The sequence below is a fragment of the Hyaena hyaena genome, unplaced genomic scaffold, assembly GCF_003009895.1.
Source record: "Hyaena hyaena isolate Hyena2069 unplaced genomic scaffold, ASM300989v1 scaffold_99, whole genome shotgun sequence".
In the NCBI taxonomy this organism is placed as follows: domain Eukaryota; kingdom Metazoa; phylum Chordata; class Mammalia; order Carnivora; family Hyaenidae; genus Hyaena; species Hyaena hyaena.
Genome location: NW_024080731.1, coordinates 2,457,366 through 2,475,687, shown reverse-complemented (window position 1 = coordinate 2,475,687; position 18,322 = coordinate 2,457,366). Strand labels below are relative to the sequence as shown.

Genomic DNA, 18,322 nt, shown 5'->3' with positions numbered 1-18,322 from the left:
ATTTCTCTCTTTGAGAGCTTTGGGTGAGACTTTTGGTTCATAGTTCAAAGATGTCTTGCGTCTTGTTTTAAAAAAAAAAAATCCATCCCTGTAGTCACATGTTTCAGCTGCTAGAAAGTGCTTTCATTGTTTAGCTGTTTTCCTTTTCTCTTTTTGTGTTGCTGCTTTTGATGCAATAGTACCTCAAATCGTTTGTGGGCTGAGGATAGTACTGAAAAAGAAAAGGACAGTGTTCCTACGGCAGTGACCATCCCCGTTGCTCCAACTGTTGTAAATGCTGCAGCCTCAACCACAACCCTGACTACAACTACTGCTGGCACTGTCTCCTCCACATCAGAGGTCAGGGAGAGACGCAGGTGTGTAAAGGTCCTAACAGGACTGCTGATGTATTTTGCCCAGTGCTGAAAGTTGTTTGTTTTGCTTTTTAATCTTTTTTTTTTTTTAATCTTCTTATTTATTTCTAGGAGAGAGAGAGACAGCTTGAGCAGGGGAGGGTCAGAGAGAGAGGGAGATACAGACTCTGAAATAGGCTCCAGGCTCTGAGCTGGCAGTCAGCCCAGAGCCCGACGCGGGGCTCGAACCGACGAACCGCGAGATCATGACCTAAGTGAAAGTCGGACGCCTAACCGACTAAGCCACCCAGGCGCCCCTGCTTTTTAATCTTTTCAAGTTGGTGACCATCTCTTCAGTAGGTTAATAAGTGAAATAATCTGTATCAGCTCAGAACTATGTAAACTGATATAGTTGGCAGTTATTAGCATTTAGGCTTGGCAAGTCCTGCTAACAAAATTGATGTTTTCATTTCAAGAAAGTGAGCCAGACACTTGTCTTCTTAGCCATCTTCGTTTTTTTAATGGTTGTTTTAATTCAAGATGTTTTTGTGATGAAGGTCTAAACACACCCAGTCATACTCATGGAAGTAACATGACAGAAACAGATGTTTCATTCTTCTCTCTGTTTTCTCCCATTATTAAAAAAATTGATAGATGTTAAACTGTTTTTGTTACTTTTAAGACTTTCATGGGGCGCCTGGGTGGCTCAGTTGGTTAAGCATCCAACTTCAGCTCAGGTCACGATCTCATGGTTCATGGGTTTGAGCCCCACGTCCGGCTCTGTGCTAACACCTGGCTCAGAGCCTAGAGCCTGCTTCAGATTCTATATCTCCCTTTCTCTCTGACCCTCCCCTGCTCATGCTCGTTCGCTCGCTCTCGCTCTCTCTCTATCAGAAGTAAATAAAACATTAAAAAATTTAAAAAAAAAAAAAAAAGGACTTTCATTTTAAAATTCTTTTGAAGAAAGGCTTCTTGGTCGTATGTATAAGCGAGATCATTTTTAAGTACATTGAATACATTCACTTAGTTTTAATTCAATACGTAAAGGGAGTCATTAATTATTTTAATGAATTTATGTTGTGTGCTTAAGTGTTAGAAACGTTGCTCACTTCTTCCTGCTGCTGCTAATTTGTTTGGAATCTCAGATGTGGAAAGAATCTTAACCTCTTTTGTGGTATCTTTGCTTTACAGAAGAAACTAAGACCCGGAGATATTAAGTGACTTTTCTACTTTTATGTAGTTAATTAGTCTGAGAACTAAGGCAAGGCCCAAGATTACAAGAGAGTCAGTCACGTATTTTTCCTGTTATATCATGCATAGTTACTAGCTTTCAATTTTGTTTTTCCTCTTGAGAAAAAAACCAAAATTTTAAAAAACTGAATGTGACCTTTTTAATATTTTATTCTTTTGAGGTTAAATTAGCTACATAGATGGTTTTTTGGTTTTTTGGTTTTGTTTACTAAAATGTCAACCAGATTAACTTTGTTATAATTCTGGCATGTAGTGTTCATATACAGGCTTTGTGTCTGGTGCCTATCAAAGCACATGGCCTGTAGTAAGTTATTAATATCCATACAGTAATATTTGTGGTTGAATATATGAAAAGTAACAAAACATTAAATTTTTAAATGTTAAAATTTTCTTTACTATCATTGCATCTTTATTTTTGTCAGCATGATTATGTTTTATTATTATTTCTATCGTGAGATTTGGTGATAGTTCTATGAAATCAATATAAGCAGTTAGCATTTTGTGATTTGAATACCAGTATAGGTCACACCATATTTTAATAATTCTTCATTTTTCTATATGTTCAAGTTAGTGTTAGGCTTTTGAGGTGTTTTCAAGTAAGACCATAGAGCCAACAGAAATTAGAGGATCATAGGCATCCATCATTATTTTCTAGTGAAAATAAATTTGAAGATTTTGCTTTTATGGAGTAGAGAAGATAAAGGGGAAAAGGTTAGGAATCCTTGGTTTTTTACTCCTTTAATCCTAAGGTTAGCATGCTCTCCAAGGTCAGAATTTCTTCTGTAAAGTAAGTACTTTATTTATGTGATTTTTAACTTCCAGAATACATTCTATTTCCAGAATTCCATGCTTTTAAAAAAGTTTGCAGTGACAGTTAAAGCCTAATGAGTATCTCCCTGGAATTCTCAGTTTCAGAGCAAAAAATTATGATTCTTAACCTCAGATTTCTTTATTGTTTATGTTGTTGGGGAAAATTAAGTTTCATCTTTTTAGATTTAATCCTGGAAGACATTAAAGATTGAGAATTAAGTATTTGGAGATTTTAATAGAACAAATATTAATAGGATAAGAAACAAAATGTGTCTGTTGACATTGTTCCTGGTGTATATTACAGAAATTTTGTTTGTCTTACTCATTTTCAGTGATGTTTGCAATAATAGTAGTGTTTGTGTTTTGTTTCATGTCAAGTAATTGTTTGCAATTTTGGATGCATTGTTGGCCTCTTCTGTTTGTCTTTCAGTTAAATTTTGCTAATGGTTTAAAATATGTATAGTTGAATATTTGTCCTCAAAATGTGTATATTATGATTTAAGTATATATTGTGGCTAAAAAGATAAGTTAGTACATCTATACTGTTTTAGGCATCCTTACATATATACTTTCAGATATTATGTAAAGTTACCAAACTTACTATTAAATTCCACAGTATTCTTGAATTTTGTTTTTATTGGTCAGGATTGATGAGGATTTTCTGTTTTTGTTAAGATTTCCAATGGATTAATAGTGGTGGGTGGGGAATAGAGAAGTTAGCTTTAAATGGAGTATGATAGCAAATTCTTTCCTTTTTTAAATATTTCTAATTCTCCAATCTTTTCAAAATAGAAAACAGTATCTTACTAATACGTTCATATTTGTAACATGAATTCATATGGAACACTTGCTTTGTATAATTATTCTCCCCTATCTTTTTCCTTTGGCTGAGCCAGCTTGCATTTGCTCATTTATCTTCCCTCTGCAAGGAAAAACTAAATGAAAAAACAGTGGTTGGTTTTCAGTTTTTTAAAAGATGTTATTTGTTGATTACCCAAAATATAAATACTATAAATAAATATGTCAGCCATTAAATGTCAGTGAAATAATAGAGTAATTGGAATTATTAGAAAATCCTTATTTTAAAAATAATAACCTTTCAGTAGCTCAGAAGATTATAAGCAATCTAAGACTACTAAAGAGCAAAATTATGCATCATATATAGTTTTAAGAAAGAGATTCAGTATGACATTTTGATATAGTAAGATTAAGGCAGCAGTAGAGTTTGAGGGGTGCCTGGGTAGCTCAGTTTATGGGATCGAGCCCCATGTCTCTCGAGGCTAGGGATTCTCTCCTGTCTCTGCTTCTCCCCTGCTTTTGCGCTTTCTCTCTCAAGATAAATAAACTTTTTATGTCTTTATTTTATTTTTTGAGAGAGAGAGACAGACAGAATGTGAGCGGGGGAGGAGCAGAGAGAGAGGGAGACACAGAATCCGAAGCAGGCTCCAGGCTCCGAACTGTCGGCACAGAGCCTGACATGGGGCTCGAACCCACAGACTGTGAGATCATGACCTGAGCCGAGGTCAGATGCTCAACCGGCTGAGCCACCCAGGAGCCCCAACTTTTTTTTTCTTTCTTTTTTTTTTTTTTTAAAGCAGCAATAGAGGGGTGCCTAAATGGCTCAGTCAGTTAAGCATCCAACTCGTAGTTTTGGCTCAGGTCATGATCTCATAGTTTCATGAGTTCAAGCCCCATGTCAGGCTGCCAGTTCAAAGCCTGCTTGGGATTCTCTCTTCCTGTCTCTCTGCCCCTCTCCTACTCACACTATCTCTGTTTCCCTCAAAATAAATAAACTAAAAAAAAGCCAGTAGTAGAGTTTGATATATTCTGCTATCTTTTTGATAATCAGTTCTTTTTAATTAAAAACACTAAATATATGAATTAACTTTCTTGTCTACATTTATTTCATAGAGGTCTGCTCTATACAGGAACCCCAAGAGAGGAGAAGGAACTGAATGCCAGATGAGGACTTTTAAAGTAATAGGAAACATACTGTATATTACAAATTGATAGGCTAGATTTTTATGCTGATTTGGAGCAAATGTAAGGAAAATTTAAATGAACAGATATTATGTCTTTTGACTAGTAATTTTTATCCCCTTAACCTGCATATGTTAAGCCAGATATGATAACAACTTTTATGGCACTTTGAAAGTGTTGAAAAAGAAGTGAGGCTCATTTGAAGAGAGTGTAATGGTTGATTAGCTTTGTTTGACATGGGGGTTAAAAGACCAAATGACAATGCAGATTTCCCTGTTGTAAACTATATCTGAAAATTTTGACCATTGCATAGAGGAGACAGAGTCATTAGTCCATGTTCATGCTTATTTTCAGAGAAGCTCATGAAATACTGAAGTGAAACATGAGCCATCTGAGCTGCTATAAAGTTTTTCTGTGTAACCAGATTTGCAACCACATTAAGGTTTCATCTTCTTTTCTTTTTTTCCCCTCATCTGGGAGAAGTCCAAAAAGCAATAAATTATATAGGTGCAGTGGATGCATAAATAAGTACCAAATGAATGGCTAAAAAAATGGCCATTGGGCCATGTTTTCCAAGTTGATGTTTCACAGAACACCTTTCCAGATTAACAGGTGTACCATAAAAGTATGTTCTACTTAAATAATCTTAGGAAATGCATAGTTAACACAGGGTTAAACAGGTTTCTTCCTCGGTTCTTCTCAGAGCCTTTAACATGCTGTGATTTTCCTGGAGAAGGTTAGAACGTGTAGCATTTTCCAAATACGTATATCCAACTTCCAGATTAAACAAGCCCCTCACTCTATTCTAGAATTAATTTTCTTAAACTAAAACTCTAATAACAAGCTTATTGTTACTCTTTATCACCTTGTAAATTACTTGTCCCAGAAAAATCACTGGAGTTGTTATAAAAGTAGAAAATAACTGTTATATCTAAATAAAAAGCTTAAAACTCACAAGAGTTGATATAGAGACAGAATGAAAATTAAAAACCAGTGGGAGAAACAGAAGTATCAAAGCTTAGTATAGCTTGAGTATGATGGACCATCAAGAGGGCACGTATCCTACCAGTTGTATTCATCTCTCTGGATCTGTGCATAGGCACAGATGAAGCCATATGTTGCAGAATCTCTCAAAGTCAACTAAAGAAATGCTGATAACTAAAATGTTTATGTACCCATGGCACCTGGGTGGCTCAGTCAGTTAAGCACCTGACTCTTGATTTCTGTTCAGGTCGTAATCTCCTGGTTCACATGGAATCAAGCCCTGTATTGAGCTCTGCACTGACAGCATGGCGCCTGCTTGGGATTCTGTCTCCTTTTCTCTCTGCCTCTCCCCTGCTTGCTCTCTCTCTCTCTGAAAATAAGAATAAACTTTAAATAAATAAACAAAGTGTTTTATACAGTGAATTTTTTGCTTGCCCTACACTTTTAGGGGACAAAAGTATCAGACCAATAATTAAGAAATTTAATTTTTAAAAAAATTTTAGGCGCACCTAGCTGGCTTAGTGGGTTAAATGTCCAACTTCTGCTACGGTCACAGTTTGTGAGTTCAGGCCCCACATTGTGCTGTGTGCTGATTATGCAGAGCCTGCTTGGGATTCTCCCAATTGCTCTCTTTTTTCCCTTTCCCCATTCATCTTCTCTCTCTCAAAATAAATAATTAAACTTAAAAACATTGAAATTTTAGGTTATAAATTTAAATCTATACCAGTACTTTAATAGAAACCAAATTTGGTAAAATAGAACTCATCAATACTTGAATTATTTGGAGTCCGCCTAATATATGAGACATATGTAGTGCTACTATAATAGCAAAAAGAGATAATCTTTCAGGATATTCTAGTGTTTGTTTATTTTTGAGAGGGAGTGGGGGAGAAGCAGAGAAAGGGAAACAGAATCTGAAGCAAACTCTGGGCTCCAAACTGTCAGCACAGAGCCCAGTGTGGGGCTCAAACTCATGAACCATGAGATCATCACCTGAGCCTAAGTTGGACACTTAACTGACTGAGCCTTCTAGCTGCCCCCAGGAAATTCTGTAAATAAAGTGTTAACAATTGAACTTCCCAAGTAATGTTGATTGTTGGAGGGAAGTTATTTTGTGTGTGTTGCAGGGCTTTATCTTTTCTTTGCTTATTCAACTCTTTATTTAATTATGAATCTCTTGACATAGACATATGTTTTTGAAATTGAACATATCCTTAGACAGGATGGGACTTAGGCTTAGATAGATAAGATCAAGTATAGTGAAGATAAATGTCAAGTTCTCTTTATATCAGAAAATCAGTAACCAAGAGTAGGATGCTGATTTTAAAGCAGTTTATGTATAAAAATACTTGAATTTTTAGGTAACTCAAAGTGTAAACAAGAATATGATGTCCACTAAAAACTTCATTAATAAATGTACAGTGACAGGAATGCAGGGAGTGTTGCCTCCTCACTAGTCATCCCATATGTTAAATGTTGCCTTCAGTCCTAACCATTCTAACCATAAAAAGACCTTGACAGTCTATAAAGTTTAGCTTTCCCATATCATCTAGCATGGTACTGCAGGGAATCAGAAAAGGGGCTGAAAGGAGTCATCACGTGGCTTTAAAAAGAAAAAAGAAACCTGTGGTTAGGAAGAACTTGAAAAATATAATATTATTTTCAATCTAAAAATTTATCAGATTGCATTGTTGAATTTTCATGATGAATGTAACCATTTTTGAAGACTTTTTCTTAAAACCCATTAACATACTTAACTTGTATTCATTCACACATTCATCTGTAATTCACAGATATTGTATATCCAACTAACAATTTTTATGTATTACTGTAGATCATACCTCACTCCTGTTAGAGATGAAGAGTCTGAATCCCAAAGAAAAGCGAGATCTAGACAAGCAAGACAGTCTAGAAGATCAACACAGGTATATTTAATGTGTATAATATATAAATCTTCAAATTACTTTTCTCTTTTTCACTTCTCTGAAAATATTAATTTCATGGAGCATCTCACTGGCTCAGTCAGAGGAGCATGTGACTATTGTTCTTGGAGTTGTGAGTTCAAGCCCCATGTTGGGTGTAGAGATTACTTAAAGAAATAAAAAAAAAGAAAGAAAAGAAAACATTGATGTTAGTATATAATGTGAGAAAATCACTAAAGATTGCTTTAGTGATTCTTTCCTAGCCTTTTGTATATTATATTTAATCTAATCAATGTTAATATTATTTTTAATCTAATTAGCATATACCTTTATATCTCTTTGAATATTTTTTGTTACTAAGATGGTGTCTGGTACAGAGTATTTAATAAAGTGTTAATTAGTATGATGTCTAATAATTATTAAAGAATTCTATGAATATTTCGAGTTGTGGGGAATAGGTCTGTTGTATTAGATATTTCAAACAGCTGATGTGCAAGTACAGGGAACCTGCCACTCAGTTTAGTTAGCATCTCCTTAACCTCCTTGCCATTCTAATTATATCTAATATATCATTTTGTGTGTATCCTTTCCCGTAGTCGAGACACTCCAGAGTCCAGATTCCATTCCTTGATTCTTACTCTAATTCATATTTCATTTCAAGCTGAACTGTTTGTTAAGATCTTCCATATTCTTCCTGGCTTTGTACCCTTACTTTTTGAAATCTAACCTGTTCTTCAAGGCTTATCCTTTAAAAATTACTTCTTTACTGAAAATTTTTGCATATATATGTATATATATATATAAGTACATATAAATTCAGTGTATAAACAATGTATATATCAGCTCTTCCTTCTTTGTACTTCTTAGGAATATTTATATTCACATTCAGGTAATAGTTCTGTCATCTCCTCTCCTTTTTTGGTTAATTTCTTGAATATAGAGACTATTCCTTACATATATATCTTTTCCAGTACCTATTATTGTACTTGCTGATGGTGATTCTTCATAGAATGAATGAACTAGAAATTTTGTTTGCATTTGCAAACCAGTTCCAAACGTGTATCTGACTTTCAATACAGTCATATTAAATTTGTCCACTTATAAAATGTTTCTTTGAAACAAGCTATACTGCCTCTCATTCTTAAATTTATCTTTTTTATGTACAGGGAGTAACATTGACTGATCTTCAGGAAGCTGAAAAAACAATAGGAAGAAGTCGTTCTACCAGAACCAGAGAACAAGAAAATGAAGAAAAAGAAAAAGAGGAAAAAGAAAAACAGGATAAAGAGAAACAAGAAGAAAAGAAGGAGTCAGAAACATCTAGAGAAGATGAATATAAACAGAAGTACTCTAGAACATATGATGAGGTAATAGTGTACCACTAACACAGCTAGGTCAAATGGTATGAATGGTTCTTGTGACTGTCAATATACAAGAGATTTGTATACCAACAAACCAAATACAAAATACTCAAAAGGATTTTAACCAGAAATCTGAATTGTCTTGAGATGATTAGAACATTATTTTTCTTTTAAAATGAACTTAAGCGTTTATATGTTTTTAATTGTTTAATACTTCAGTGTGAATTAATTTTAATATTTCACAGACTTACCAGCGTTACAGACCAGTATCCACTTCGAGTTCAACGACTTCATCATCTTCACTTTCTACCATGAGCAGTTCACTCTATGCTTCAAGTCAACTAAACAGGCCAAATAGTCTTGTAGGTATAACTTCCGCTTACTCCAGAGGATTAACAAAAGAAAATGAAAGAGGTAAGAAGACCAAATTGGGATAACACTTTGTTTTCTTCAAATAATCCCTTGAGTTTTTTTTTCTAATTTATAGTTCAACAGAAAAGAAACAGCCTTCTAAACTGGGAGTCATTATTCCATTTTTTTTCTTTCAGAAAGAGTATGGTGGTCAAAAATGAATAGAGTAGAAAATAAAAATGGAATTATGTAGTCTGGCATTGTTACATATCTTTATAATTCAAGACTTCACAAAAATCTTTAGATTTTTTTTTTAAAAGACTTTTTCTTTCTAAATCTTTAGGTAGAAAAGTCAGCATAGAATAACTGGGAGGAGACTATTTCTAGGAGCAGTTTATTAGTGCCTAAAGTTATTTCTTGCCTATTGCATGGATCATATCTTCGAAATTTTTTGTATGTGAAGTTGTTGTAAACTAAATTCACTTAACACATGTAATGTCCTTGCTAAAACAAAATGGTTTTTGTGCTTATATCTTAAGAAATAGATTTCTTTTTCAGCGATATGTTGGCACATTGATGATCACTGTTAGCATTTCCTTTTATTTCAAGTAAACTTCCTATTTAAATTTTAGTAATTCCTACTTTAAATAAGAGATTGGTACTAAATAGGGGCACCTGGGTGGCTTAGTCGGTTAAGCGTCCGACTTTCGCTTAGGTCATGATCTCACGGTTTGTGGGTTCGAGCCCCGCGTCGGGCTCTGTGCTGACTGCCAGCTCAGAGCCTGGAGACTGTTTCAGTCTGTGACTCCCTCTCTCTCTGACCCTCCCCTGCTCACGCTCTCTCTCTAGAAATAAATTAAAAAAAAGACCCTTAAAAAAAAAATTAAAAAAAAAAAAAGAGATTGGTACTAAATAAAATTATTTCTAATTATAGGCATTTTATATTTTAAAAGAAAATCCTGTAGTATCAGTAATCATGAAGGATAAACCAGAAAAATTAAGTTTTTCCCAATTTTTAGCTTTTTTTTTTTTTTTTTTTTTTTTTTTTTTGGTCATTGAGATATTTCAGTTCTTTAAAATACTAAGTGTGAAGCCCACACAATGTTTGTAAAAAAATTGGGCCCACTTTGAAAATTAGGGATATTTGCAAAAAAGGCTAGATTTTCATCTTCTATTGAAAAGTGGGAAGATTTAGTAACACTGTGTCTAAATTATCACCTATCAGCAAGTAGCTAGAGCCAAGGAGTAAGTTACAGCCCCCCACCCCTTGGAATAGTGCCCTCCTGGCCCCTTTTATCCATTTTTATTATCTGGATGGCCACTATATGCATTGGAGTTTGAGATCTTTGCTCTAAACCAATTCCAAAAACAACTCTAAAGAAACCTTTCTGGTACTATAATTTTGAAATTTCTTTTGCTGTGACTCTTTGCTAATGTCATAGGAAGGAGACTTTTAGAAATAAGTTTTAACATTACTTTGTTCCATATAGATGTCTACTTTTTAAAACCTATTTAGGGGTGCCTGGGTGGCTCAGTCAGTTAAGCATCCTACTTCGGCTCAGGTCATCATCTCACGGTTTGTGGGTTCGAGCCCCGCATCGGGCTCTGTGCCGACAGCTAGCTCAGAGCCTGGAGTCTGCTTCAGCTTCTGTGTCTCCCTCTCTCCCTCTCTCTCTGACCCTCCCCTGCTCACTGTCTGTCTGTCTGTCTCTCTCTCTCTCAGAAATAAATAAAACATTAAAAAAAAAAAAAACTATTTAAAGGCCCTAATACCTTTATAGTATGTAAATCTATAGCTATTTTAACTATCGTAGAAAGGAAACAAATTTTGAGACTAAATTTAAAAAAATTTTTTTTTTAATGCTTCTTTATTTTTGAGAAAGAGAGAGAGGGAGACACAGAATCCTAAACAGACTTCAGGCTCTGCACTGTCAGTACAGACCCTGACACGGGGCTCAAACCTGTGAATTGCAAGATCATAACCTGAGCCAAAGCTGGACCCTTAACCAACCAAGGCACCCATGCACCCCAAGACTAAATTTTTTTATGTTGATTTACTTTAAAAGAAAAATGTTTTTTCCAGAATAAAAAGCTTTGTTCTTAGACACTATCTAATAGAAATGAAATGAATACTGTATTCTACTGAATGAGGACTGGAAATAGCAGAAACAGAAACTGATGAACTAAGAATAAGAACTGTTTTCCTTGCAGTGTTAACTTTGGGTATAGTAACTATCTCCCTATCAAACATTAATAACTCAAGCCCTATTTTTTTCATAGGATTCAATTATTTTCTGTTCAGCAAACATTAAGTATGTCTTTTGGCAAAAGTTTTGTTTTAGGCACTAGGAAAATGAAATAATTAAAATTAGTTCTTGTCTTGATCAAGAATCTGTCTAGTGGGAGATACAAATACATGTCTAAACCAAGTGTTTTAATAGGGGCACTGAAGGGAGCAAAAGTAATTCTAATTGGAAAAAAAAAATTTTTTTTTTTTTTACATTTATTTATTTTTGTGAGACAGAGCATGAGCAGGGGAGGGGCAGAGAGAGAAGGAGACACAGAATCCGAAGCAGTCTCCAGGCTCTGAGCAAGCGTTCAGCACAGAGCCTGATGCAGGGCTCGAACACACAAACTGAGATCATAACCTGAGCCAAAGTCAGACACTTAACCGACTGAGCCACCCAGGCGCCCCTCTAGTTGGAAAATTTTAGAAGGCTTTATGAAAGAGGTTGATTTTGAATTACTACATTTTTCTTGTAAAATACTGTCAAGATACATTGCTACCATGTGGTTCATTGTAATCCTTAACAGAGGGAGAAAAGAGAGAAGAGGAAAAAGAAGGAGAAGATAAATCACAACCTAAATCAATCCGAGAGCGACGACGACCAAGAGAGAAAAGGAGATCTACGGGAGTTTCATTTTGGACGCAAGATGTGAGAACCTATTAAAATATAACTACTTGATAGTATATTTAATCTTTCAAGAAGTACATTCTAATAATTTTTTATATGCCTCAGATTACATATACTTTTAGCTCATCACTGAGTTTGAGTCAGGTTATTAAATCAGGAAAGTTCTTTATTAGGATAGCTAATGAATACTTAGATTTTTGGTATTACTAAAAGCAGGAGTTCTGTCCCAATTTTGGAATGAAAGCAATAATGGCTGTTACTAAAAATAATAAAAAACATATTAGTGTATAGTGGCTAAAGTGCTTTTTTATATTGGAGATTCTTGAAAGAAAGATGCTTATCATATTTTTGTTATTATATATTACTCTCAAGTATACAACATAGTGATTCAGCAATTATACAAAATGCCTACAGTAAGTGTAGTTACTATTTCATTATATAAAGTTATTACACTATTATTAACTATATTCACTCGCTGTGCAGTACTTTCCATCACCTTTACTTATAACCAAAAGTTTGAACCTCTTAATTCCCTTCACCTATTTCACCTGTTGACCCACCCCTATCCCCTCTTGCAGTAATCCATCTGTATTTATGAGACTGTTTCAGTTTTTTTGTTCGTTAATTTTTTGGCTTTTAAATTCCACATAAAAGTAAAAACATGTGGTATTTGTTTTTCCCTGACTTTTAGCATAATACCTTCTAGGTCTATCCATTTTTGCGAATGGCAAGATTTTTTTTTTCTATTTATGGCTGCATAATATTCCATTGTATCTAATTTCACGTCTTTTTAATTTATCTGTAGATGGACACTTAGGTTGTTTCCTTCTCTTGGCTATTATAGATAATGCTACAATGAACATGGGGATAGTCTTTAAGGATTAGTGATTTAGTTTTCTTCAGGTAAATTGCCCAGTAGGGGAATTACTGGATCTTATGGTATTTCTATTTTTAATTTTTTATGGAAGCCCATTGTGTTTTTCATAGTGACTGCACCAATTTGCATTCCCACCTGCGGTGCGCAGAGATTCTCTTTTCTTCATGTCCTTGCCAACACTTAATTATTTCTCATCTTTTTGATGCTAACCATTCTGACTGGTGCCAGATGATATCTCATTGTGATTTTTATTTGCATTTCCCTGATGATTAGTGATGCTGAATATCTTTTCCACTGGTGTGCTGGCTCTTTATGTGTCTTCTTTGAATCTCTTTATTTACTTTGAAAGAGAGAGAGAGAGAGAGCAGGGGAGGGGCAGAGAGGAGGGAGAAAAAATCCCAGGCAGACTCTGCTCTGTCAGTACAGAGCCTGATGTGGGGCTCAAACTCACAAACCTGAGCCAAAACCAAGAGTCAGACACTTAGCTGACTGAGCCGCCCAGGGGTGCCCCTTTATGTGTCTTCTTTGGGAAAATGTCTTTTCAAATCCTCTACCCATTTTTTAATTGGACTATTTTTTTGGTGTTGAGTTATATGAGGTTTTTATATGTTTTTAGTATTAACCCCTTACCAGATAATATCGTTTGCAGGTATCTTCTTGCATTCAGTAGGTAGCCTTTTCATTTGGCTAATGGTTTCCTTCATTGTACAAAAGCTTTTTAGTTTGATAAACCGTAGTTGTTTATTTTTGCTTTGGTTTCCCTCGCCTGAGGGGACATATCAAAAAAATATTGCTAAGGCTAATAACCAAGAGTTTACTGTTTATGTTTTCTTTTAGGAGTTCGATGGTTTCTGGTCTACATTTAGGTTTTTGATCCATTTTGAGTTTATTTTTGTGAATGGTACAAGAAAGTGATCCAGTTTCATTCTTTTGCATGTAACTGTCCAGTTTTCCAGCACCATTAATTGAGGAGATTATCTTTTCCTTATTATTTATTCTCTTGCTTTGTTGAAGATTAATTAACTATCTACACATGGGTTTATTTCTGGCCTCTCTTTTCTGTTCTGTTGATCTGTATGTGTATATTTGTGACAAGTACCATAATGTTTTGATTACTGTAACTTAGTATAGTTGGAAACCTGGGATTGTGGTTCCTCCAGTTTTGTTAAGGTTCTTCCTTAAGATTGCTTTGGCTCTTTCAGCGTCTTGTGGTTAATTTCAGAATTTTGTTCCAATTCTGTGAAAAAATTATACTGCTTTTTGATAGGGATTGAGTGAATTTGTAGATTGCCTTGAATAGTGTGGACATTTTGACAGTATTTTTCTAGTCATTGAGCATGGTATATCTTTTCATTTCTTTGTGTTATTTTTCATCAGCATCTTATAGTTTGTTTCTCTTGTGGCTAGTTCATTATTAATATATAGAAATGCAACTTTTTTGTATATTGATTTTGTATCTTGCAATGTACTGAATTCATTTATTCTATTAGTTTTTTGGTGGTATCTTCAGAGTTTTCTATATATGATATGTCATCTGCAAATGGTGATGGTTTTACTTCTTGCTAATTTGGATGCCTTTTATTTCTTTTTCTTGTCTGATTGCTGTGGGTGAGACTTCCAGTAGTACTGTGTTGAATAAAAGTAGTGAGAGTAGACATCCTTGTCCTGAATCTGATCTTAGAGGAAAAGCTTTCAGCTTTTCACTGTCAAATATGATGTTAACTATGAGTTTTTATCTATGACCTTCATTATGTTGTTATGTTTCCTCTAAGCCCACATTGTTGAGAATTTTCATCATGAAAAGGTGTTGAATTCTGTCACTTTTTCTGTATCAAGACAATCATAATTTTTATACTTTGTTTTATTAATATGTTATACTGACTGATTTATGGATCAGTCCCATACAATCATGGTGAATGATCCTTTTGATGTATTTGGTTTGCTAATGTTTTGTTGAGGGATTTTGCATGTATGTTCATCAGTAATATTCTGTAATTTTCTTCTTCTGTAATGTCTTTGTCTGGTTTTGGTATCAGGGTGATCCTGGCCTCATAGAATGAATTCGGACACATTCTTGACTCTTCAGTTTTTTGGAATAGTTTGAGAAAGATAGGTATCAACTCCTTAAATCTTTGGTAGAATTCATGCGTAAAGCCATCTGAACCTAGACTTCACTCTTTACTGGGCATTTTTTGATTACTGATTGAATTTCATTACTAGTAATCAGTCTGTTCAAATTTTCTATTTCTCCCTGATTTAGTCTTAGAAGATAATATGTTTCTAGGAATTTATCCATTTCTTCTAGAATGTCTAATTTGTTGGTATGTCATGGTTTTTAGTAGTCTCTTATTCTTTACTCCTGTGGTGTCTATTGTAACTTCTCTTTCATTTTTTATTTTATTTCAGTTCTCTTTTTTTGATGAAGCTGGCCAAGGGTTTGTCGGTTTTATCTTTTCAAAGAACCAGCTCTTAGTTTCATTGAGCTTTTCTGTTGTTTTTAGTCTGTATTCATTCGTTTCTGCTCTCATCTTTATAAGTCCCTTTTTTTACTAACTTTGGGCTTCATTTGTTCTTTTCCTAATTAAAGTTTGATTGAGATTTTTCTTGAACTAGATCTGTATCACTATAAACTTCCATTTTAGAACTGTTTTTGTATCCCAAAGATTTTTGAATCATTATGCCCATTTTCATTTATGTCTGGATAATTTTTCATTTCCTCTTTGATTTCTTCATTGACCCATTGGTTGTTTAGTAGCATGTTGTTTACCACATGTTTGTGTTTTTTCCAGTTTTCTTGTAATTGATTTTCGTTTCATACTATTTTGGTCAGAAAAGAGCTTGATAAGATTTCAGTCGTAAATTTATTGAGACTTGTTTTGTGGTCTAACATGATCTGTCCTTGAGAATGTTCCATGTGTACTTAAAAAGGATGTATTTTGTTTTTGGAGAGAGTGTTCTATATGTATCTGTTAAGTCCATTTTGTCTAATGTGTCATTAAAAACCACTGATTCTTTGATTTTTCTGTCTGGATGCTTTATCCAGATGATATAAGTAGGGTGTTAATTCCTTACTATTATTGTATGATTTTAAGTTCTGTCCTTTATGTCTGTTAATATTTGCTTTATATGTCTAAGTGCTCCTATGTTGGGTTCATAGATATTTACAATTCTTATATTGTCTTCTTGGATTGATCTCTTTATCCTTATGTAATTCCCTCTTTGCCTCTTTCTACATTCTTTGTTTTATTTTTTTTATCTTTATTTTGTGAGTGCGAGTTGGGGAGGGTCAGCGGGGGGGGGGAGGGGGGAGAAAGTGAATGAGAGAGAGAGAGAGAAACCCAAATATCCCAATCCACACTGGTAGCACAGAGCCCCAATTGGGGCTCGATCTCATAAACCATGTGATCATGGCCTAAACTAATGTGGAACTAATGAGTTCCACATTTAACTGACCAAGCTATCTGGGTGCCCCTACAGTCTTTCTTTCTTTCTTTTTTTTTTTTTTTTAACATTTATTTATTTTTGAAAGAGATACAGAGCATTAGAACGGAGGGATAAAGAGAGAGGGGGAGACACAGACTCCAAAGCAGGCTCCAGGCTCTGAGCTGTCAGCACAGAACCCGAGGCAGGGCTCAAACTTATGAACCTCAAGATCATGACCTGAGCCATAGTTAAGACACTTGTGTGTGTGTGTGTGTGTGTCTCTCTCTCTCTCTCTCTCTCTTCCCCTCCCCTACTCATGCTCTCTCTCCCTCTCTCTCTCTCAAATTAAAAAAAAAAAAAAAAACATTAAAAAAATTAAAGTCTCTTTTGTCTGATCTTGGTATTGTTTCCCTGGCTTGCTTTATTTTTTTTCTTCCCCCATTTGCTTGGAATATTTTTTTCCCCATCCCTTCGTTTTTAGTCTGTCTTGATTTCTAAAATGAGTCTTCTATGGAGAGCATATAGTTGGGTCTTGTTTATTTAACCATTTAGTCATCCTTTGTCTTTTGATTGGAGCATTTAGTCCATTTATATTTAAAGTAATTATTGATAGGTATGTGCTTACTGCAGTTTTGTTTGTTGTTTTCTGGTTGTTTTTATAGTTCTCTGTTTCTTACTCTCTTCCCTTGTGATTTGATGACTTTCTTTAGTAGGATGCTTGGATTCCTTTCTTTTTAATTTTTGTGTATCTATTTTTAGGTTTTGGTTTGTGGTTACCATGAGGTTTATGTGTACCATTCTGTGTCTCTTAGTTTGTATCTATGTGTCTTCTGTGTCTGCAATTTATCTTGAGTTAATGATCATCGCTTAAGTTCAAACACATTTTTTTAAATGTTTGTTTAGTTTTGAGAGAGAGAGAGCGCGAACATCAACAGAGTGGGGGGCAGAGGGAAAGAAATAGAGGATCCCAAGTGGACTCCACACTGACAGAAGAGAGCCTGATGTGGGGCTCGAACTCAGGATCTGTGAAATCATGACCTGAACTGAAGTCGGATGCTTAACCAAATGAGCCACCCCGGTGCCCCAAGTTCAAACACATTCTAAAAGTACTACATTTAGTAGTCCTTCCTCCACATTTACATATATGACATCATATTTCCTCTTTTTTTTATTTTATGTATCCTTTAACTAATGTCTCTAGGTATAGTTGATTTTACTACTTTTGTTTTTTTAATCTTCATATACTAGCAAGTGATTTTTTTTCTTTTATAATTTTCTTATTTCTAGTTATGGCTATTTCTTTTCCAGTTACAGAAGTCTCTTCAGCATTTCTTATAAGGTTAGTTTAGTGGTGATAAAGTACTTTAACTTGTTTGTCTGTGAAACACTTTCTGTCTCCTTCAATTGTTAATGATAACCTTTCTAGGTAGAGTAAGCTTTTGGCTGTACGTTTTTTCCTTTCTGTACTTTGAATATATTATGCCACTCTCTTCTGGCCTGCAAGGTTTCTGCTAAAAAATAATCTGAAAACCTTACAGGGTTTCCCTTGTACAAAACTAGTTGATTTTAAAGATTCTCTTTATTGGAGTACCTGGGTGGCTCAGTCAGTTAAACGTCTGCTTGATTTCTCATGACTGTGAAATCATGGGGCCTTGTTTGGGATTCCACGTTGGGTGTGGAGCCTGCTCTCTCCCTTTTTTCTGCACCTCCCCACCCCATCTATCTCTCTAAATAAATAAATAAATAAGTAAATAAATAAATAAATAAATAAATAAATAAAAGATCCTCTTTACCATTAATTTTTGATGTTTTATTTATTACATATCTTGTTGTGGACCTCCTTGGATTCTTCTTGTTTAGGGCTCTGTGTGTTTCTAGGACCTGGATGTCTGTCTGTTCCTTTTCCCAGGTTAGGGAAGTTTTCTGTTATTATTTCTTAAAATAAGTGTTCTGCCTCTTTCTCTTCTCCTTCTGGGACCCCTATAATGTGAATGTTAGTTTGCTTGATGTTGTCTCAGAGGTCACTTTAACCTATCCTCATTTTTTCTTTTTTTCTTTATTGTTTAGCTTGGGTGCTTTTTACTACCCTGTCTTCCAGATTGTTGATTCATTCTTT

General features: G+C 34.7%; 1 protein-coding gene across 5 annotated transcripts in view; it reads left to right on the top strand.

Annotated features, from left to right (window-relative positions):
• The window catches only part of PPP1R12A (protein phosphatase 1 regulatory subunit 12A), a 160,345-nt gene that overhangs the window by 114,904 nt on the left and 27,119 nt on the right, over window positions 1-18,322 (top strand). For 4 of the 5 annotated variants that reach the window (XM_039235548.1, XM_039235547.1, XM_039235551.1 and 1 more), the window contains 5 exons: window positions 180-356; window positions 7,192-7,282; window positions 8,446-8,646; window positions 8,886-9,054; window positions 11,806-11,927. In XM_039235548.1, coding sequence (XP_039091479.1) covers window positions 180-356; window positions 7,192-7,282; window positions 8,446-8,646; window positions 8,886-9,054; window positions 11,806-11,927 — 760 coding nt within the window. The remainder of the gene's footprint in view (window positions 1-179; window positions 357-7,191; window positions 7,283-8,445; window positions 8,647-8,885; window positions 9,055-11,805; window positions 11,928-18,322) is intronic. The other variant, XM_039235549.1, reaches the window with a different exon arrangement.